This window comes from Eulemur rufifrons, chromosome 28 (assembly GCF_041146395.1).
Source record: "Eulemur rufifrons isolate Redbay chromosome 28, OSU_ERuf_1, whole genome shotgun sequence".
NCBI lineage: Eukaryota > Metazoa > Chordata > Mammalia > Primates > Lemuridae > Eulemur > Eulemur rufifrons.
Window position 1 is genome coordinate 23,356,631 of NC_091010.1, and position 24,044 is coordinate 23,380,674.

The following is a 24,044-nucleotide window of genomic DNA, read 5'->3' on the forward strand; positions in this document are numbered from 1 at the left end:
GTTCTCTTCTATTTTACTTTATCTCCATTGAGTTTGAGTTTGCCTTCTTTCTTTTGTATTAAGTTCCTGGTAAGATAAGGTCATGTGGAAGATAACAGCAGGAAGGGCAAGATAAAGAAAGAATAAAGTCCATCTCACATTCCCTAGGAATTCCAAGCCTAGTTAACCACATCCTCTAACACCAACCTTTTCTCAACATCCCAGTTACTATCCCACATTTTGCCATACAGTACCCTGAGTCCAACTTTCTCAACCAAAATTAACCATTTTATTACACTTTGCAATATGACATTAATCTAGTTTACCTGAGGGCATAAACCAGAATTCATGGGAGGACTACAATATAGCCATAGGCATTTTTTCATTATTACTTAAAGGTTTTGTTCTTTTACTCTTTAAAAATTAAGATGTGCCCCAAAGAAATTCAAAATGCCTTAAAGGAAACACAGTCCGAGACAGAATGTTTAGGTTACAATGGAGCCCATCATAATAGTTCATTCAGATAAGGATCCTTGGTAAAGTATCTTCTCAAAAGATGACTTAATTACAAAATGAAAAAGAGTAATTCAGTACTAGAGAAACCTGGCAGATACCACCTAAACCATTTGGTAGTTAAGCACTCAATGTTAAGGTCATAATTATGGGACAAATTGACATTAAGTGCCCCCACATACGATGCAGTGAAAAGATCATAAACTCTAATATTCTTGTGAAAAATATATAACTTTAATTGAATCACGAGCAAATGTCAAATTAACTCAAATTGAGGTACATTCTACAAAAGTAATTGACTTGTACTCTTTGAACACATCAGATTGAGAAGACAAAAGAGACACAGCAACTGAATGCAATGCCTGAGGAGACTCTCTTTTGAAGTACAAGACATTAGGACAGGCCAAGCACCTGTAATCCTAGAATTCTGGGAGGTTGAGGCAGGAGGATCCCTTGAGGTCAGGAGTTTGAGACCAGCCTGAGCAAGAGCTAGACCCTTTTCTCTACTAACAATAGAAAAATAAGCTGGGTGTGGTGGTGCCCACCTGTAGTCCCAGCTACTTGGAAGGCTGAGGTAGGAGGATCGCCCAGGAGTTTGTTGAGGCCGCAGTGAGCTATGATGACCCCACTGCACTCTAGCTAGGGGGACAGAGCAAGACTCTGTCTCAAAAAAAAAAAAAAAAAAAAAAAAAGGACATTAGGACAATGGTGAAATCTGAACCAGGTTCTGATTGGTAGATTAGATAATAAGAGCATTGTATCAATGTTAATCTCCTTAGTTTGATCATTGTACTGTTATGTAAGATGTTCTTATTTGTAAGACATACTCACTGTAGTATTTAGGGTTAAAGGGACATAATTTCTGAAATTTACTCTCAAAGAAAAAAATCTATATATGTGGAGTGAGGGAGAGGAAAAGATAAAGCAAACTAGATAAAATGCTAACATTTAGGAAACCAAGTGAAGGTATATGTGAATATTTTAGACTATCATTACAGCTTTCTTTGTATTTAAAATTATGTAAACAATTTTTTTTTTTAATTTTGTGAAATGCACAAGAAAGAAGTGGGAAGGCAGTATGCGTTCTCATTTCAGAGTTCAGCAAATTACATTTCTTGGGCAATATATTTGACTGAGTTTTCTAACTGAAAAGTCAAAATACAAAAATATGTTATTTAGATTGTCTTTTTTTTCTGACCATGAACACTACATAAATTAACTTCAGAATGTTCCCCTAAAAATTACACTGAGCAGAAATTACCCTATTAAGCCTTATATAAATGGTATCATTTGTCATAATGCATAGTATCTTAGGAATATGGCCCAGTTAAGTGAGCATTCTGATCACCCTAACCTGTTTAGTGAAGTGATCAAATATCAGAGGCTTTAAATAAGCATTGCACAGCTGGATTAAATTTGTCATGAAATGTTATAACCTGCAATGCAACTATTTTACACTGTCCATTAAGTGAAGGCATAAACTAGATTTCATGGGTGGAGTGACAAAATTAACATTTTGAAGTAGATTCTACTTATCTTAATCAGCAAATTTCTCAAATTTTCAGACTTTTCTAAGGTCCACCAAAGCCCTTATTGCAAGCCAATAATGTTTTTGTGTATGCTTCCCCATTGTTCTATAAATACCACTACTTCATTTTTTCCATTTTTCTTCAATGAGCAATTGAATTCAATTATTAGGGCATCCCTTTATCTTCCATTCCCTGATACACCTGGTGTGGATGCAGAGATCACTTTCATCTCTGAGGTTACCCAACTACATTATTTTTTTCCAATCTGCTAATCTCTTCTAATTAGGAATTTAAAATTCTGGAAGTGTTGGACAGTTTCCAACAAAAACCCCAACAGTTAAACATAGATTGGACAATCTACATGAAACCTGAAATTTACTGTCAGTTACCCGGATAACCTGACCTTCAAATCAAAAGACTTTGTAAAAATGTTAACAAAAGATAAGTAGTCTATAATATCATTAGTCAAGAAAGGCATTCACACACACACACACACACACACACACACACACACACACATACAGGCATACACAAAATGGAGGGAAAACCAGATTAAAGAAGACCAAGGAAACAATGACAGCCAAATGCAAGACTTGATCTAGGATTAGACGCTAGATCAGGAGGAAAAGGGTAAAAAAGATTTGCTAGGGGAACAAATTGAAAAGATTTAAAAATGCACAGGACATTACATGATATTAAATTGAATCAATATTAAACTTCTTCAGTGTAATAATTATATTGGGTTATGTAGAAGATTATTCTTGTCACCAGGCCAGATGGCTCATGCCTGCAATCCTAGCACTTTGGGAAGCTGAGGTGGGGACTTTGAGGTCGGCCTGGGCAACATAGGGAGGCTCTATTTCTACAAAAAAATTTTTAAAAATTAGCCCGGCATGGTGACACTGGCCTAGAGCCCCAGCTCCTTGGAGGCTGAGGTGGGAGGATTGCTTGAGCCCAGGTGTTCAAGGCTGCAGTGAGCTATGACTGCACCACTGCACTCCAGCCTGTGTGACACAGTGAGTCTCTCTCTCTGAAAAGAAAAAAAAAAAAGAATATTCTTGTTCTTAGGAGAGACATGGTTAAGTATTTCCAGGTAAAATATCAAACAGTTCAAGAGAAAAATGTATATAAAAAGAATACTAATATTTCACATATTCTATGTATTATTCTTTCAACTTTTCTGTAGCTTTGGGATTTTTCTTAAAGTAAAATTTTAGAGAAAAAATTAAGCACATTAAAATAAATGTATATTAAATATATATCATGATTTCCATTGAAATTCATTACAGATATTATCAAGGCTGGCCCAATTTTGAGAAAGTAAGACCTGGCAAGGTGGCTCTTGCCTGTAATCCTAGCATTCTGGGAGGCCAATGTAGGAGGATCACTTGAGGTTAGGAGTTTGAGACCAGTCTGAGCAAGAGCGAAACCTGTCTCTACTAAAAATAGAAAAAATTAGACCACTTGAGCCCAGGAGTTTGAGGTTGCAACGAGCTATGATGATGCCAGTGCACTCTAGCTGGGGAAGCAGAGGGAGACTCTTTCTTAAGAACAAAAACTACAAAAAAACCAAAAATAATTTTTGAGAAAGTAGTTTCTCCTATATATCCGGATGTCATTACAATAACCTCATAGTTTAGAACTAACTGACTAAAGTTAGAACATAATATGCATTAATTCAATGATTCATTAAACTGACAAATTTACTGAGTTGCAGGCATAAGATATTCTGTTAGACACTATGGAGAACGCAAAGGTGAATACTGCTCTACCCTTAAAGGGTTTATAACCTAGTAAGAAGAAGAAAGGCAGCTCAAAATCTAAGCACATTAATATTACTATAAAGATTTTTACTTTACATTAATAATCATAAAAGTAATAATGATGATGATAGATACTATTTGCTGTACATCCACTATGCACAGGATAAATTCAGCAAATTATAAACTGTATAATCTACCAAACATCTTGTAGATTAGTTATTGTTTCCATTTTACAGATGATGAAAATAGGACTCAGAGAATTAAATTAAATTTCCCTAGGTCACACAGTTAATAAATAGAAGAAGCAGGGCTTAAACTCAGGGCTGAGTGACATTAAAGGTCATATTCCTTGGCCAGAAAAAAAAAAAAAAAAGAAAAGTAAAGGTCATATTCCTTCTTTTGGTGCTGCTGAAATCACAAGGAGGCATAGTTAAAAAAAAAAAAAAAGGATATGGTTTAATGCTTCTTGCACAATAAAGGCTAATATGTAACTGTAAAAAAAATAAAATAAAAAAGAAAAGTAATTAAAAGCACTAAATACATGGCCCTATCAAAATGTAAATGCTCAGTAAGATTCAGGTGTATTTTCCTATTTTTAAGGGAAATTATGTCTAAATAACTTTAAAGCCTATTTCAAGCATTGGAATATATATTTATTAGGTGAATAATAATTAAACACAAAAAATATTAGGTAAAAATGTTTCCTCTTTCTAAAATAGAACAAAAATCTTCAGACATTTAAAATACATTTTTGGGGCCGGACACAGTGGCTCATGTGTGTAATCCTACTACTCTGGGAGGCAGAGGCAGGAGGATGCTCGAGGTCAGGAGTTCGAGACCAGCCTGAGCAAGAGCAAGACCCCGTCTCTACTAAAAAAACAGAAAGAAATTATCTGGACAACTAAAAATATATAGAAAAAATTAGCTGGGCATGGTGGCGCACCCCTGTAGTCCCAGCTACTTGGGAGGCTAAGGAAGAAGGATTGCTTAAGCTCAGGAGTTTGAGGTTGCTGTGAGCTAGGCTGAAGCCACGGCACTCTAGCCAGGGCAAAAGAGTGAGACTCTGTCTCCAAAAACAAAAAACAAAAAACATTTTTTGGTAGTTTACTGGAAACTTCCTTATGTGAAAGGAAAAAGAAATCAAAGTACATAAATTGCAAATATCACTGTTACTCATGTCGAGTTTCAAATGTGTTCATCCCTGTCTAACTTTATCTTTGCAACTGAGTTCTATAATTCAAACTAACCATCAACTATGAGATTATTTTTCATATTGATGATATTCTAGTTTTTATGATGAAATCCTTATTTCAGTAAAATATGCTTTATAAATAAAAGGGGAAAGAGAGAAATTTAGTATTTTCAAGATTTGAAATCTTATTTAAGATATTCCTTCCTTATTATAAATTAATAAAAACAGAAGTGATGTTTTTATTTTTATTTATTTATTTATTTATTTTGAGACAGAGTCTCTCTTTGTTGCCTGGAATAGAGTGAGTGCCGTGGCGTCAGCCTAGCTCACGGCAACCTCAAACTCCTGGGCTCAAGCGATCCTCCTGTCTCAGCCTCCCGAGTAGCTGGGACTACAGGCATGTGCCACCATGCCCAGCTAATTTTTTCTATATATATTTTTAGTTGGCCAGATAATTTCTTTCTATTTTTTTAGTAGAGACGGGGTCTCGCTCTTGCTCAGGCTGGTCTCAAACTCCTGAGCTCAAACGATCCTCCCGCCTCGGCCTCCCAGAGTGCTAGGATTACAGGTGTGAGCCACTGCACCCAGCCTTGGTTTCCTAGAATTATAAAAACAGCCTATGCTTTAATCAAATTCTTGGGTTATTACTAAAATTTAAACATTGATGATAAAAGTTGTAGCATCTCTTCTTTTAAAAACTTTACATGTAGGCCGGGCATGGTGGCTCACGCCTGTAATCCTAGCACTCTGAGAGGCCGAGGTGGGTGGATCATTTGAGCTCAGGAGTTCAAGACCAGCCTGGGCAAGAGCGAGACTCCGTCTCTACTAAAAATAGAAAGCAATTAGCTGGACAACTAAAAATATATATATAAAAAAATTAGCCGGGCATGGTGGTGCATGCCTGTAGTCCCAGCTACTTGGGAGGCTGAGGCAGAAGGATTGCTTGAGCCCACGAGTTTGAGGTTGCCGTGAGCTAGGCTGATGCCACGGCACTCTAGTCCAGGCAACAGAGCGAGACTCTGTCTCCAAAAAAAAAAAAAAAAAAGTAATAATTAAAAATGTAAAAAAAATTAAAAATGTAAAATGTAAAACTTTACATGTATAATGGGAATAATAGAGGAGAAAAAAACCCAGAACTTTACATGTGCAGATAAGGACTAGAAGAATTACTATTTAAAACTATGAAGCATCAGAGCAGGTTAAAAAAAGGACATTGTTAGCTACATTCTCTTGCATACGCCATTGTGGTGGGTACCTCTTACCATCAAATCTTTGAAAAGACAAAAATAAATGACATGTTTCGGACACTGAAAGACATTCCATCATTAAAATAATCATAACTTGAAAATGAATTAAGATCAGTACTGGCAAGATTTTAACAAAAATTAAATTTTTGTTACAGTTATTATTTGGCTCTTTTTATCCAACTCTTGAATATATCCTAGTCTGTATATAAAGAGGTATACAATAAAAAAGGTAGACCTCAGAAACAATATGAATCCAGCACCATCAAAACACAATTAGCCAGATGTGGTGGCGCATACGCCATTAGTCCCAGTTACTTGGGCGGCTGAGGCAGGAGGATTGCTTCAGCCCAGGAGTTTGAGGTTGCAGTGAGCTATGATGAGCCCACTGCATTCTAGCCTGGGCAACAGAGGGAGAACTCTGTCTCCAAAAAACAAACAAACAAACAAGACAAAAAAAAAAAAAAGAAAGAAAGAAAGAAAGAAAAAAGAAAAAGCCACACACAGTACCAGATGAGCATAAGTATTCAAGATGCAAAGCATATGTTCTTTTGGGGACTAGGAAGAATTCAACAGACTTTTTTTGTAGCCTGAATGAAATTTTCCTTAAGCCCATCCAACCCCATTTGGCTTTTATTCACTCTGATTCTCTGTCTGGGATCATTCCTAGAAATCAGAGTGGACGTGAGTCTTGAGTCACTGGAAATATACATGCTCCAGTGATAAGTGAATGCTTGTGTGGGAGCTGGCTCGGTGAGAACCCAGCCCTGAAGTTGGTGGGATCATCTTTGGGCAAAAAGCTATATTACAGTTTCTGGGTATGCAAACCAGAAGCCCCATGTGTGTCTTTGATTGTGTGAATAAACACTGATGGAAAAACACACGTCTTTAACAGTTTTTGCCAGTTTATGACAAAATGAGTAAAATAAAGATCATATGTTGTCATAAAACTAAATTATTAAATTTATATGGCCCTTCTGTGTCCTGAGATTATCTTCTTCCAATTTTTTTTTTCTTTAAGCTGGGATCCCTTTGCGGATACTCACCACCCACTCTGAATTTTTTCCTCACTGTCCCATTACATTCACAAGTCTGGGATTAGTTGCCTGGGACCACGAAGAACTCTATCAAAATGGTATGTTTTTTTTCCCCCTGAACAATGGTCAAGCTTAGTATTTGATCTAGCACTTAAATTTGCAACATGATGCTACAAGTAATGGAATGTTGCATTATAACCAAAGTTAAGAAACTTTAAAGAAATCATTTACCAATGGTTATTTTTACTAACTGAAACAAAGTTGTAGATTAAGTATGCAGAAAAAAATCTTTAGCAACTCTGTTATCTTCCATTTCTTGTATCAATAGCTTAATGGATTGGAAAAATAAACAAGGTAACTCAATTGTATCTAATTGTATTAAATTTGAATTGACACTAGTATATATAATAACAATTTACAAATGAAGGGAATAGTTTTCAAAGATACCAAGTTTCCCTGATGTTTTCCACCACCTCAGCACTTTTTGTGTCCTTCAAAGCATCTACCACAATTTGTAATTAATTCATTTGTCTATAATTTTTTATCTGCCTTTTCTCAGCAGTACTTAATCTCCTTGAGATCAGGAATCACACTGGTCTTATATATCATTGTAGTCCGGCATTTAGTATGGACTCAAAAACTATTTATTCAATGTTAATAATAATGTTATTCAGAAAGAAAGACTTGTTGAGCATTTAATATGTGCTAGGCAATGGTACTAAATGTTAATATTTTGAGTGTCACTATGTCATGCAAATGAAGACCATGAACAAATGTTTCAAAAAGACATGTAAGTACAGCTATATGCAAGTGTCCTGTCCCTCTCTCCTACGGAGACACAGCCTCACACCCTCCCCATCAGCCCCCCACCACTCGTTCTTCTCCTTTATCAGCATCATCAAGGAAGGAAGGAAACAGTGAAGAGCAGGGTGCCCAGAGCAGAAGCGAGCAGGAACATAACTTAGTTTTCATTTTTTCTTTTCTAAATCAGCCTCTGTAGATAGTTTCCTGGTTTAATAGCCACTGACATTTCTTTGTATTTGTTCACCCAGTTTTTCTAAATACTACTTTGGTGATATTTTAGAACCAAATAGCTAGAAAACGTTCCTTACTAGCCAAGAATGAGTATCTAATTACAGAATGTATAAATGTGTCCCCTCTCAAGGATGCTCACACTTTTTATTTGAGATGATTTTAGATTTACAGATGAGCTGCAAAATCAGTAGAGTTCTTATATACTCTTCACCTAGCCTTGCCTAACGTTACTATCTTACATAATCACAGCTCTGGAACTATTTTTGACCCTACCATTTTGCCCTTCCAGGTCCACACTCCACCTTATATACCCTCTTATATGTCCCCGGAGGCTGAACAGAATGCATTTTATCAGAGGGCTGCCTCTCTCTCTTGTTTCCCATTGGGATCAGCCAATGAAAGAAGAGGGGTCAGAGGGTAGGGTATGTATCACACCCACTCACCCTCATGACTCCTTGCAGAAGCACCCCTTTACCAAAGGCCACAGAAAAAGCACCTGCTCCCACTATTCAGTTACAACTGTATTACCTGGGTTGCTTCTTCTCATCCCCCTACCCCTTCGGGCCTAGTAGTGGTAACAGCTCTCTGACTTCATTAGTCTTGGGATCCTTTGCTGTCCCTAGTTCTTTCCTTAACCCTGCCCACATCCTTTAAAATAATCCCTTCATTAAATTTTACTCAAACCCCCAATTGACTGTGCTATCTGATTTTCTCCAGGGACAGTGACTAATAATGTAATCAAAATGATATTAATTTAAGGTCAGGCATGGTGCCTCAAGCCTGTTATCCTAGTACTTTTGGAGGCTGAAGCAGGAAGATTGCTTGAGCTCACGAGTTCGAGACTAGCCTGAGCAAGAGGAAGACCCCGTCTCAACTGAAAATAGAAAAATTAGCCAGGTGTCAGGCATTATGGCAGTGCACCTGTAGTCCCAACCATTCAGGAGGCTGAGGCAAGAGGATCCCTTGAGTCTAAGAGTTGGAGGTTGCAGTGAGCTATGATGATACCACTGCACTCTATCCAGGACGACAGAGCAGGACTCTGTCTCAAAAACAACAACAACAACAACAACAACAACAAAACCCTTAAAACTGTCTTCCCCTAAGGGAATATATCTTCCTACGCACCTCCTTCCACACACAAACTAGAGATTATTTACATAAATGTTTCTTCCAAGAGGAATCCCAAACCACCTCACATTTAAGCCCAAGTTCATGAATCAAATACTGAAACTAGTCCACATCTCTACTTTATTCAAGAGTCAAGGAAACTCTTATGTTTCCAATGATAGCATTGAAACATATGATGACATATATAGCTGTCGTCTATACATGAAAAAAATTCTAGTGATCACCAATAGGGCTTAAATGGGAAGCTGATGCTAAGCGACTTCCCACCCACCTGGCCCATGAACATTTGATATCCATTCTGGCCATTAGAGTGCTTTGGACAGAAACTGTCATTTCAGCTAGAGGAAGACTCTCTAGTCAGGGATGTGAGAATATTATTTATGGTTTTAAATTTTGAACACAATTGAATTAATATAGGTATCAATATATTAATAGATAATAAGATATTTTTTAAGAGGAGAGGTGGGAGACATACCAGTCCATTTCAGCCCCACAGCTGGATTCAGTAGTTACAGGGTACAGTGCAGAATGGAAGGAGTCTCTAATTCTACACCCACTTTTTTAGTCAGCCTCTTCATCTATCCAACTACGTTCTAATAGATGATGAAGATGAAAAGTCAGTCAGGATACCTGCAACATCCACCCTGACAAACAGCAGGTGACCCAGGAGATTTGAAGATCTAAGAGGACAGAGTCAAGGGAAGCAGACTAGATCTCTGCTACAATGCCACATGCAAAGACAGAGAATTATGATAGGAGACCAAATTGCAACCTGCAGATTCCCATCATGGATCATCTGGGTAGCATACCGCCGGAGTGTTGAAGTCCTCACACATAAAACCTAGAGCTGAAAGTTGTATTCTTCTCCCACTCTTCCTCCCAAAACACAGATGTCATTTTCTTAACATCTCCATTAGGGTTATATAATATTCTACACTTGCTCTAGTTGAATTTCACACACATCAAGCTCAAATCTGAAAGTTTTTAGCATTTCTACTGTAGAAACAAAGCTTTCTTTGGAAAAGAAAAAAAATTATGTCTAATAAAATTTCTTAAAAACATCTTAAAATGCCAAATCAGAAAAAATGAATTTTTTCCCTTTTACAACATTTCCCTACTCTTGTACAATAATCATTAACCATAGAAGAAAGTGAGCAACAATTCAGTTCTGCTTGCTGTGGCAGATGAAATTTGGCCACCCAAAGGCACTTAAAAAAAAAAAAAAAAAATGTCAGAGTTCACTGCCATGATTCCAAAAAGCAAAACATGGTATATTTACTTCTGAAATTTATTTCAGGTGACAAGACACCCACATACTAACAAAATAAACATAGAATGAAATAGCATTCCCAAAGTCCAATTCTACTTAGCAAAGGCGGGAGAAGAGTTAGCTACCAGTCTTGGTCTATATTAGTTTCTCCGTGTGGTCTGTCACTTCCTCCTGCTCCTCCTCACCAAATTTGAGAGCCATTTATAACAGTAAGACTGAAGCCATTTCTTACTTAAATTTAAGACAAAATGCCTGAGATGGATATACCCAATACAGAAAGTGTAAAAGGAGATTAGGAACTATAAGTAGAGCTTTTAATGATACACTTCTATAGTTGTTGGAGGAGTAGGTAATAAAATGGGATGGATGGATCAATATGAAGAAAACCAGAAAAGGGTTTTTATCTTAAAATTTACCTTAAAAATAACCACTACTCTATTTGTCCAAGCCCAGTGAGAATTTGTGCCAAGCAATTTCATTCATTTCACAGTGCCTAGCACATTGCTGACTGTGTGGTAAATATTAAATAAATACTTGTTGGTTGACAAAAAATGTACATGGAAATGCTTTGTATACACAGGAAACAGAAACTCAAGGTGGTCAGACAAATTTGAAAGCAATGCAAGGTTCGGTTCTCCGTGTCAATATTTTCAAGTTACACAACTGGGGAAAAAAAATAAGATAAAATTCTGCCACATGTATAGTTCAACATGTTCCTCTTTGAGTGCTAAAACTTTATTTGCAAAAGAAAAACTATGATGAGGTTAAAATATTTTAAATTAAATGTAACACAATATAATTTTAAAGACCAGTCATTTTATTGCTTAATATTTTACCCTGCATTTAAAAGGTAGCTTGCAAATATTGCTTACATTTATAGTAGCAATATACCACTGGAAATTTTAAACACATAAGCACCTATGTGCTACTGTAAAGCTAGCTTTGAACTTTTAGTGATGCCATATGCTTTTAAATTAACCCTTCTAAATACTGTACAAATCTCATAACACAGATTGCTAGCTTATAACGGAATTAGGTTACTACTAAATACTCATAGGCACACTATCGAAAATAAAGAAAACATGCATATTCCTACAGCTCCATGAATGCCAAAATTAATGATGATATAATGGAAATCTGAAATCAAACAATTATAATTTGGCTGTGAAATCTCAACGACTTACACATTTTAAGTTGAACTAAAATGTCTAAGGACTTTTTTTTTTGAAGAAAAATCATACATTTCAAAAGAGTACTTAATGGATAGTCTATTAAAATCACAATGGATCATAGCTGTCAACTTCAAATAGTGCCTTTCTTCTAAAGAGCTTAAGTTTACACACTGGTGCAACATCACAAATGCAGATGCTACAAGGAGAGCTCTAAAGAAAAACAAATTTTATTCACAACACTTTGCATATAAACTTTTCCTTCTGCAGACTTGTGTGGAGTTGAAATAAAGGATGCTAATATGCACATTATGCAGCACATCAAAAAAGAGAGAAAACACTTTAGTTGAGTGAGAATTCATTTATCTACTGAAAATCTGGGAGAATGCACCTCCACTGTACTGCAAATTTACCCCCAAGTGACAGAAAAATACTATATGAAATGGAAAAATAATTAAATATTATTTAATCAACAGCTGATTACCTTTAAAACTTTGGGCTTCTTTTCCCTCTGGGGCCTCTTGTTTTCCTTTATAACCTAAAAAAAAAAAAAAAAAAAAAAAATCAAATTGCAAAATGAGCCTCTGTTTAAGAAATAAAATTAACTCCCACTCCCAAAAAATTTTTGGCTATTTCTCTGTAAAACTATTTATACCATTTAAAATCATCAACATGTTTGCTAGGCAGAACCTAAAGAGTTTATGTAAAATGTATACTTTAAAAGTCACTGAAAAAAATTCTTGCATAAAGATGAAGTAGGGAAATACCCTTTTTTCCCCTTAAAGTCTGTCTTAATTAGCCTCTGCATTCTTCACAGCGAAGCCCACGAGGTAGCCATCTTGCTTGCTTCTGCAGAGGAAGCCTCTACAGTGGAACAGTTCTGCAAACTGCTTTTTGGTATTATTATCATGGTGTTTAAAGGCAGCCCTGGCCTGCCAGCACTGTAGACGTGCTGGGCATGCCTTTTGCAAAAACAGCCCCACAAAGAGTGCAGCCAATGGCAATGCAGAGCTTAGCAACTCCAAAGTGATCTTCTCAGCCTAGCCCTTCCTAGACAAAGGATCTCCTGTGCGGCTGGGCTCTCACCACAGGACACAGGCAGCCACAAGCTGCGACATGGAGTTCGCTGCAGAGGATCTGGTCGCGCTGAAATCACAGGAGGCTTCAGCAAAAACAATGCACACAAATCCCCCAGGTTGCCACCATCGGATCGATGGCGGAGTCTCCCTGATTAGTAACCTCTTGGTGGCTCTGAGGGCAGGTCTGCACGGGGTAGGGGTGCGCTGCTCTGCCTCCAATGTACAGGAGATATAACTGAGCCTAGGGGGGCATTTGGGCTTGCTGAAACTCTGGAAGGTATTGTGCATTTTTACTTTATAAGGCAAGGCTAAATATTGGCGATATTTAAGGCAGGGAGGTTATGTGAGGACAGTGTAGGCTCAGCTGTTGGGCTGCGTGTCTCATTCCTCAGGAACCACACCTCTTTGCAGCAGGCGCTTTGCCCAGAAACACAGCAATTTGATTTCTGTCAATAAATGTCCAATGACAACAACGGATTAAAAAATAACAATAAAGCCACTTAAAAGAAAAAGGACAGGAAGAGGACTAGGAGGGAGGCGGAGTTTTCAAAATACACTTGCCGCTCTGAGTGGCTAGAGAGAAAAGATTTTTCTCTCTTGCTCTGGGCATTTCTGATGACCTTCCTCTCTCAACGAAATCTCTGCCCTACTAGAAGGAGAACTTGGACTCATACCTTTGGGGGGAAAAAGGGCACCTTTGGCTTCTGTCTCTCCCGAGATCATCAACTGTCACTGAGCATCTCTCTGCAGAGCTGCCAAGCAAGTCCCCACGTGGAGTCTGTCTGCGCACCAGGCTGGCAGTCAGACAGAGCCACCCACTTCTCAGAGATTGGGACCTGAGCCAGAGGTGGAACAAGCCACTATCTCCCCTGACACACCTGGAATGCCCCTATGTCCAGTGAGTGGTAAGCACTGGAAGAACTGGCAGCACAGTTGGCACCTGCCAGACACTTGGAAGGGCAGGACCAGAGGAGTCTCCCTCCCTTTAGCCTCCTGGCATTGCAAAAGTGGCAGCAGAGGACCAAGGCAGCTGCAGTGAGCTGGCTGGTCTCAAGGTCACTGCCAAAATGCAGTGTGGAGGCTGGTCACAGTCCCATCACAGCTACCTTGACAGCTGCACAGATCTTGGGAAGACAGCCCTAGCTCCAGCCTCGCAGGGCCAAAGTTTCAGCAGCACATTTGGGGGATTGGCAGGAAGGCCTCCTTGGCTGCTCAGCCAAAGATGGGTTTTCCACTTGCAGTTGGATTCAGAACAGATTCCCACAACCAGAAATCAGGAACAGAGTAAGGGCCGGAAGGCCTGCATTTCATCACCCTTGATTCCTAGCCTTTCAGTTTGCCACAAATGCATGCTTTCCTCGTTGGAATGGGAAGTCCAACATGCGTTGTTTTCCCACTTTTACACTACCTCCCCCTCCCCCTTCCCCTAATTTTTAGCAAATTCACGTAAGAAAAAAAAACCTAATGGGTGTGGTGTTCTCAGCTCTTCGTTAAACACTTGTAGCAAAACCAATGAATTCTGACCTAACCACATCCACCAGCACAACTCCAAACACACTAAGCCCACACTACCTCTAAGAAGCTCTCTGTGAGGAATGAAGCAGCCACGAAACAGGTAGAAAAATAGAACTACATACAGTAAGGTTTGAAAATGGGTACAAAACCTTTTAGCTTTACGTCTTTTTTCTCCTTTCTTTCTTTTTCCTTAATGATTTTTTTATTGTGGCAAAATATCCGTAACATAAAATTTATTCTTTAACTATATTTAAGTGTATAATTCAGTGACATTAAGTACATTTACCATGTGCAACTATCACCACTCTCCATCTCCAGAACTTTCCCACCCTCCTAAACAGAAACTCTCTGCCCATTAAACAGTATCTCCTCATTGGCCTTGACAGCCCCTACTAAATTCTATTCCACTTTCTGTCTATGAAATTGACTATTCGTGGTACCTCCTATAAACAGTTCACACAATATTTATCTTTTTGTGTCTGTTTACTTCACTTAGCATAACGTATTCAAATTTAATCCATGTTGTAGAATGTATCAGAATTTCACTCCTTTTTAAGGCTGAACAACATTACTTTGTGTAGATATGTATAATGCATTTTATTTTATTGTTTTTTTTTTTTTTTTTTTTGGAGACAGAGTGTCTCTCTGTTGCCCGGGCTAGAGTGCCCTAGGATTAGCCTAGCTCACAGCAACCTCAAACTCCTGGGCTTAAGCAATCCTTCTGCCTCAGCCTCCCAAGTATCTGGGACTACAGGCATGCCCCACTATGCCTGGCTAATTTTTTCTATTTTTAGTTGTTTGGCTAATTTCTTTATATATTTTTTTTTTTAGTAGAGACAGGGTCTCACTGTTGCTCAGGCTGGTCTCAAACTCCTGACCTCGAGCGATCCTCCCGCCTCGGCCTCCCTGAGTGCTAGGATTACAGGCGTGAGCCATCTCGCCCGGCCTATATAACGCATTTGCTTTACCCATTCTTCTGTTGTGAGACATTTGGGCTGTTTCTCCCTTTTGGTTTTTGTGAATAACGCTGTTATGAACATTGGTGTACCAGTATCTATTTGAATCACTGCTTTCAATTCTTTTGAGTATATACCTCAGAGTGAATTGTTGGATCACATAAGTCTGTTTAACTTTTTGAGGAACTACCAAACTGTTTTCCACAGCAGGTGCACCATTATACATTCTCATTAGTCATGCACACAGGGTAGCCCTACGTTTCTTAAAGTGCCTTGCATTTTAATTACATATAATATTACACCTCCTCCCTTGAATATTTGAATATAATTTTTAAAAACCATCAACATTTTTTCTAGGTTAATTATTCATTATTTAGTAAGGTGGCTATGATATATTATGACATAATTATGTGTGTGTCTGACTCAATAAAATAAAATAAAATTAGGCTCAGAGTATTAGGTGTACTGAAATCTACAATGGTGAGAAGTCCATGTTTTAAAGCCCTACGGACAGGCATTTCCACTGCATAGAATACTCATGAAACCATACGACATTATACTTGGCAATCTAAGCAAACGTCAAAGGTCTGTGTGCACTGTTCTGTAAAATTAGTTAATAAATAAAGCCAAAGCTCATCCTAGCTAGATATTAAAGTTAATGAAAATGACCAGAGCTAACATTAATTCCAAATATCAAACTGATACTACACTGTGAAGATCTGTACTTGTTAGAACATAGAATAGATTGGTAACCTCTATCGGTTGTGACCATCTGTTTCAATTCCTATACTTAGTGATTTGATAGTCTCACCTCAGGGCTTAGGCAACAGTGAGTTTTGATGGGAAAGAATAATCAGAAATTTGAGCAGAGAAATTGGAGGTCAGTCAAAAGAGCCATTCCCATTTTCTTGTTACTTAGGGTGAAGTACATACAACTAGATCCTGTTGAAAGAACAGAAATTAAGAAACCTTGTGTGGTAGCTCTAGTTATGCAGAACTTGCTTTTGTCACTTAAATCTATTTGTTTTTCCCACAAGGAATCATGACTGTTAGACTGCATGAATTGGTATTTAATTTTGTAATAACTCAAGGGTATAAAGTTCTTTTATATATATATATATATTTTTTTTTTTTTTTTTTTTTTTTTTTTTTGTTGAGACAGAGTCTCACTTTGTTGCCCAGGCTAGAGTGAGTGCCGTGGCGTCAGCTTAGCTCACAGCAACCTCAAACTCCTGGGCTCAAGCGATCCTACTGCCTCAGCCTCCCGAGTAGCTGGGACTACAGGCATGCGCCACTATGCCCGGCTAATTTTTTCTATATAGATTTTTAGGTGTCCATATAATGTCTTTCTATTTTTAGTAGAGACGGGGTCTCGCTCAGGCTGGTCTCGAACTCCTGACCTTGAGCAATCCACCCGCCTCGGCCTCCCAGAGTGCTAGGATTACAGGCGTGAGCCACCGCGCCCGGCCTATATATATATTTTTATAATTTTTTTCTTTTTTTATTTAGCTGCTAAGTTTTTTTTCTTTTTGAGACAGAGTCTCACTCTGTTGCCCGGGCAAGAGTGCCATGTCATCAGCCTAGCTCACAGCAACCTCAAACTCCTGGGCTCAAGCGATCCTCCTGCCTCAGCCTCCCAAGCAGCTGGGACTACAGGCATGTGCCATCACACCCGGCTAATTTTTTCTATTTTTAGTTATTTGGCATTTTTTTTTTTTTTTTTTTTTTTTTGTAGAGACGGGGGTCTCGCTCTTGCACAGGCTGGTCTCGAACTTCTGACCTCAAGCGATCCTCTCACTTTGGCCTCCCAGAGTGCTAGGATTACAGGAGTGAGCCACTGCGCCCGGTCTAGCTGCTAAGTTTGTTATGCAGGTTCTTTTATATATTTACTAAATGAGATCTATCTCCTTTCTCTTGAAAATCACAGGATTATAGAACTAAAGAAAATATACGAGAAAATTTAGCATAATAAATTTTAATAAATAAATAACAAAAATAAGAAATTACCTTATTTCATAGATAAACTGAGGCTCAAGGAGGTAAAATCATTTAACTCAGGTTACACAGCAAGTTAGAACTTAATGTACTTCTAACCATCTATACTGCTTTCTCTACAGCTTTTCTTCAATTTTAATATCCAGCAATATATATTTGTAAAATTTCCTAAAACAACCTTAAAAGAAATGTCCTCTAAAATACATACCTGCATTTTTAGAATAGAAGATTAGCAGCTCATGTTTCTAGAAGATTGGTATTTTAAATCAACATTACATTAAGGAAGCTTAAAAAAAAAAACAAGAAAACATGTTTTGTGCCCTCAGAGATAGAGTTATGAATAGTGTCAAAACTCTACTTCTCTTTCTGGGTATAAGCGATTCTGTATTCACAAGAAACTAGATGTACAAAGTCTTCCTACGTTAAAACAACAGCAACATTATGAGGAGGAGTCTTCTTGTAAATTAATCTCAGGGGTAATTCACCTTTCCAAGATTGAAGCACATCCTTCTAATATTTGTCACACTCTCCTCTCCCATGAAATCCTTTGTTTTTCTGCTTACATTACTTTTGGGGGCTACAACATTTGCAATGATAACTGAATAAAGATATTCCATGTACCGTCTTCTGTAAATTTTCAATCAATAAGAAAAGAATGTCTCATACCTTTTACCACAATTCTATGAGATTTTTACAGTTAGTTTTCTTTTATTTCCTGTGAGAGGGACCTGAAAGACTAACACTGGAGAATTTTCCCGGGTGACTGGATTGAGCAATAGTCTGGGTATAGGTGGCTGATCTCCTAGTACAATCGTTCCCTGGCTCCCCTCCCCCACCTCTTTCCTTGAGGCTACTAGAGCTATTTTTCCCTCCAAGGGGCCAGGTCTAGTTGGTATCCAACCCCATTTCTTCCAGTTTACTGCAGTTAAAAATACCTGTTCTTCAATGGCAGGAATTAAGGAAAAAGTGGACAAATAATCTTCAACAGTTACTGCCTGAGAATCATACAGACAACGAGGTAAATCATAGACTGTCACAAGAGTGAGGCTAAAATATCACCTTTCTCCAATTTCCCAACTCTTCCTTGTACTAACTAGAAATTGGCAAGCCTACACCCTCTATTAGTGTCTAGATCCATTATTTGGACAGAAAAAAACCAGTAACAGCATCTATAGGTTGTCAAAAACAAAGAAATCAAGGAAGAAATTTCTATTTTGGACAATTTGCCCTTGAGTGAGTGATATATTAAAGCTTGCTTCCTATTCATGGCCTGTCCTATTTATTTTGTAATCAGTAATACTCTTTCTTTTTCATAAAGGTATTCTGTAGCTTCAGGCCCTTCCTTTTCTATGTCATTTACGCTAGACAGCTAACTCAAGGTAACATTTCACCCTCCATTTTTAGATAATCTAATTATACAGTCAAGTCTCATAGCAAAATCACAAAAATTTATTCTTTCACTTCAAAACTCAACACACACACGACTTACTGAGAAAGTTAGAAGTAGAGATCTCCCAAGTTAGCAAATTTTTTTTTTTTTTTTTTTTTGAGACAGAGTCTCACTCTGTTGCCCCAAGCTGGAGCACTGTGGCATCACCCTAGGCTCACAGCAACCTCAACTTCTGGGTTCAAGAGATCCTCCTGACTCAGCCTCCCGAGTAGCTGGGACTACAGTCATGCACCACTATGCCCGGCTAATTTTTTATATATATATTTTTAGTTGTCCATATAATTTCTTTCTCTTTTTAGTAGAGACGGGGGTCTCGCTCTTGCTCAGGGTGGTCTCAAACTCCTGACCTTGAGTGATCCTCCTGCCTCGGCCTCCCAGATTGCTAGGATTACAGACATGAGCCACCGTTGCCCAGCCAGCAAAATTAAACTTAAAATTATTGAACAACTTCAAAAGACCCCCAAGCCCAAAAATGTTTTCTTTAAAATTTATCAATTAGGACAGTTAGGGGGAGGTGAATAAAGTGGGATGGTTAATGGGTGCAAAAAGACAGTTAGAATGAACAACATGTGATAGCACAACAAAATGACTATAATTAGCAATAAGATAGGGTATACTTTAAAATATCTGAAAGAGTGGAACTGGAATGCTTCTAACAGAAAGAAATGATAAATGCCTGAGGTGATGAATACTCCAATTACCTTGATTTGAATAATTCACATTATATGGCTGTATCAAAACATCACATGGGCCCTATAAAGATACATAACCATTGTATACCCATAACAATTAAAAATTTTTAAAAATAAATTCATTGGCAGAAATAAATAAAATAAGTCACAATGACTCTTGCCTGTAATCCTAGCACTTAGGGAGGCTGAGGCGGGAGGATTGCTTGAGGCCAGGAATTTGACACCAGCTTGAGCAGCATATCAAGACTCTGTCTCTACAAAAAATAGAAAAATTAGCCAGGCATAGTGGCATGTGCCTGTAGTCCCAGCTACCTGGGAAACTGAGGCAGGAGGCTTGCTTAAGCCCAGGAGTTCGAGGTTGCAGTGAGCTATGATGATGCCGCTGAACTCTAGCCCAAGCAACAGAGCAAAACCCTGTCTCAAAAAAAAAAAAAAAAAAAAATTATCAATTCATTTTTCACAATGACATTCCCCATTTAATAACCAAAACCCAAGAATTTAATAAATGTCAGTCACCATTCTTATACAGACATGGTACTGAGCAGATAATTGGGGGAATATCATTGCTGCTCCCTGGAACTTAGCATCTCATGAGAGACACAAATAAACAGACATTCATGATGTAGTGTAGAATGGACATGAGACCAGGAAGCTATACAGGATGAAGAGAAGGCTTTCCAGAGAAAGTGACATTTCCAATGAAATCTAAGGATAGGCAGGTAGGAGCTGGCAAGAAGGAAGAAAGATATGTGTCTCAGAGGGAGGTAATAGCATGCGCGAGAACACTGGGAGCATTGCGGTTGCTGAAAGTTACACTCCCGTACAAGTGTGAAGGGGCACTGAGGAAATATGCATATAAATAAATATGCTGCCACTTGGGTAATAAGGCTAGTTATTGAGCATGCATGTGAAGAAATGCCGTCAGCCTTTAGTTCTCTACCATTCCAGTTCATTGTATTTTCTTGTTCTTTTTGTTCCATCTTTCAGTTTTCCGTAAGTGGTTCTTTGAAAAGCCAAAAATAATGCTCCTACTGAGGTGATTATCACAAATATCAGCTACCTCCTACCTTTAGGAGGAACTAAAGGGAAGTGATTGGTTTGTCCTAGATCTGAAATCTTTGTCTTTAATCTAGAAAACACCCTTGTACAACTAAGTCTCCTAATCAGAGAAAAGCAATTATTTTGAGAATGGATATATGTTAGATCTTTCTGTTGAGATGAGATCAGTTAGTCAGGAAGAGTTAACATCTTTAGTTTTTGAACTCATTTACTAGAATCTCACACCATCTATGGAGAGGAAAGATTTGACTGCCTAGAAATGAGTTACTCTCTCAGCTGGACAGCCCTGTACTGCACAGATGCTTCCGATGTTTGGAGTGAGGGATGCTCTTCCTTTGTTCATGCCAGAAATGGAATATAGAACACCAACTATGTTCCAGGGCACTATGTTCCATCTGTGGGCTCTCTGACTTAATGAACAACACTTTTCCATGGAGCTTAACTCAGAGAGAGGAGAAGGATTACAGTCCCCCACCCCCAGAGGGACTCAAAAAACAAAAAATAAAAAAATTATCATTGAGCTCATAATATTTATAATAGAATTCCTAAAATTAAATTTTTTCCAAAGTCTGTTTGATTTTCCTGACATCCAAATACTTATTGAATGGCACATTAGCTCTTATTGTTCAAAATAAAATAAATAAATGGTCCTCGGTGTTCTTACCAGAGACCTATCTTTCTAACTTGCTACCATTTATGTGTCTGAAGGGGATTCTTTCGAGATTTTGCAATGTAAAGCCCCCTAGGAATACCTTGTGGGGTCGGGAAGAGATATACTTGATTTAACAGGAAAACAAGCAGGTTTACCTTAGCCCACTGTAAAAACCAATAGGTATCACGCTCAAGCTTACACTTGTGTTAACTGTGCAAAATTAAATGAAAAAAATTGCCGATCTTTATCAGGAATATTTTAGCATAAACAATTGTAATAGTGTTTCCACAGAACTGACTCTTAATGACTATTAAGAAAATGCAGCTTTGCACAGGCAATATCATAGCCAATGAGGTTTAGCAAAGGCGTGATTATTGCTAAAATAAATAAACAAAAAAAAATGCAATTTTCCCACCGAAGTCTGTTTGTCTTTTTTTTTTTTTTTAAAACACGAAGTGGTTCTTGGCTGTAATGCTCTCTTATTTTTATTATTTATTTATTTATTTATTTGAGACAGAGTCTCGCTCTGTTGCCCGGGCTAGAGTGAGTGCCGTGGCGTCAGCCTAGCTCACAGCAACCTCAAACTCCTGGGCTTAAGCGATCCTCCTGCCTCAGCCTCCCGAGTAGCTGGGACTACAGGCATGTGCCACCATGCCCGGCTAATTTTTTCTATATATATTTTAGTTGGCCCAAAGTCTGTTTGATCTACTTGACTTCCAAATGCTTATCCAAGAAGCACATTCACTCTTGTTGCTTAAAATAAATGGTTCTTGATATTCTCACTAAATATTTATAAACCATGAATTGATATTTTCCTTGCCTTGCCCAAAACTGATGTTCTTTTTAAGTACAACATTTAAGAATAAGTCAATAGGCCTGGCGAGGTGGCTCACACCTGTAATCCTGGCACTTTAGGAGGCCAAGGTGGGAGGATCACTGGAGGTCAGGAATTTGAGACCAGCCTGAGCAAGAGCGAGACCCTGTCTCTACTAAAAAATAGAAAGAAATTATTTGGACAACTAAAAATATATATAGAAAAAATTAGCCGGGCATGGTGGCACATGCCTGTAGTCCCAGCTACTCGGGAGGCTGAGGCAAGAGGATCGCTTGAGCCCAGAGTTTGAGGTTGCTGTGAGCTAGGCTGACACTGCGGCACTCTAGCCAGGGCAAAAGAATGAGACTCTGTCTCAAAAAAAAAAAAAAAAAAAAAAAGAATAAGTCAAATTCTATTCACTGATGCTGTGATTACATTTCTTATTTTATAAACATATACCCATATTTTCATAGGGCTACTTTTGCTAGTCATGATAACAAATGAAGTATAAGTGGATTTTGGGAGGGTGAAGGATCACCATACCCAGTAATTCTCTTAGTCACTTACTATGTATGTGATAAGAGAAAAAGGCTTTAGATGTTTTGAAAAGAAAGTATTTTCTTTTGGCCTGTCCAACTTAGAATACTATCTCATTCAAGTTCAGTATGTCCTTGAGGGGATCCAAATTCCAATGATTCTATTAACTATGGGACCATGAGCAAGTGAACCTTCTGTTGACTCAGTGAGGGATAATGCTGACATTAGAGTTAGATGCAATAATGGACATGAGAAGCATGTGGTATGGTGCCTGACTTTCAGCTGGTGCAAGAGCTGCAAAGCAGAATCATAGATGTCACTAATCGAGAAAACTATATACAAGTAAACAATAGAATGAGCAATTAAAACTCATTTAATATAAGAATGGGAGATATTCACAGCATACAATATCTGGGACACCGGACCCTCTTCCAGATAAATCTAGTACTAAGCAAGATAGCTCCTGTAGCGGGGACATGCCAACACCATGCTAACTCCACCATACCATCATAACATAACCTTACATTTATTAAGTTAAAAAGAATATGAAACTTACACTTCCAGTGATAATGGAATTGTTACTTTGGAATAACCCTCCTGCTGAAGACAATTAGAAAAGCTGAACAAAATACAAAGTCATCTGCCTGAAGGCATAGGAGAGTGAAAAATCACCATGATAGTGAAGAATTATCAGACCATGATTCAGAGGACAATGAGGTCCAACGAAGGTAAAAATATTTTAAGTAAAGATTTAAAAATGCAGAGAAAGAGTTAAAGACAGTTAAAGGAACACACTGAAATTAAAATATAGCAGCAGAGGAATTGGCAAACTCAATGACTCTAAATATTTGATTCATATTTTTTTTAAGACTGTGTTGCCGGGCATGGTGGCTCACACCTATAATCCTAGCACTCTGGAAGACCTAAGTGGGAAGATCACTTGAGGTCAGGAGTTGGAGACCAGCCTGAGCAAGAGTGAGACCCCGTCTCTACTAAAAATAGAAAAATTAGCCAGGCATGGTGGTGCGCACCTGTAGTCCCAGCTATTTGGGAGGCTGAGGCAGGAGGATAGATTGAACCCAGGAGTTTGAGGTTGCTGTGAGCTAGCCTGATGCCACTGCACTCTAGCCTGGGCAACAGAGCCAAACTCTGTCTCAGGAAAAAAAAAAAAAAAGGCACAATGTGTATTTTATAGGGTTGCTGGAAGATTAAATGAGACAGTGAGTATGTCAGTGCTTAATGCAGTGTTGGGCACTTAATAAATACTAAATACACATGATAGGTGTTATTAATGCCTTCAGATATCAATATTTACCTACCTACCAGTTCCACAGCTATGATCAATATCATTCAATTCAATCAACATTTATTGGTAGCCAGATGTGGTGGCACAAACCTGTAGTCCCAGCTACTCAAAAGGCTGAGGCAGGATGATC

At 38.2% G+C, this 24,044-nt stretch overlaps 1 protein-coding gene across 5 annotated transcripts in view; it reads right to left on the reverse strand.

The window, feature by feature from the left end:
• Window positions 1-24,044, reverse strand: part of TET1 (tet methylcytosine dioxygenase 1) — a 101,861-nt gene that overhangs the window by 62,854 nt on the left and 14,963 nt on the right. For 4 of the 5 annotated variants that reach the window (XM_069460577.1, XM_069460576.1, XM_069460575.1 and 1 more), the window contains exon 2: window positions 12,344-12,397. The exons of the other annotated variant lie outside the window; for it this stretch is intronic. In XM_069460577.1, coding sequence (XP_069316678.1) covers window positions 12,344-12,397 — 54 coding nt within the window. The remainder of the gene's footprint in view (window positions 1-12,343; window positions 12,398-24,044) is intronic. 5 annotated transcript variants of the gene reach the window in all.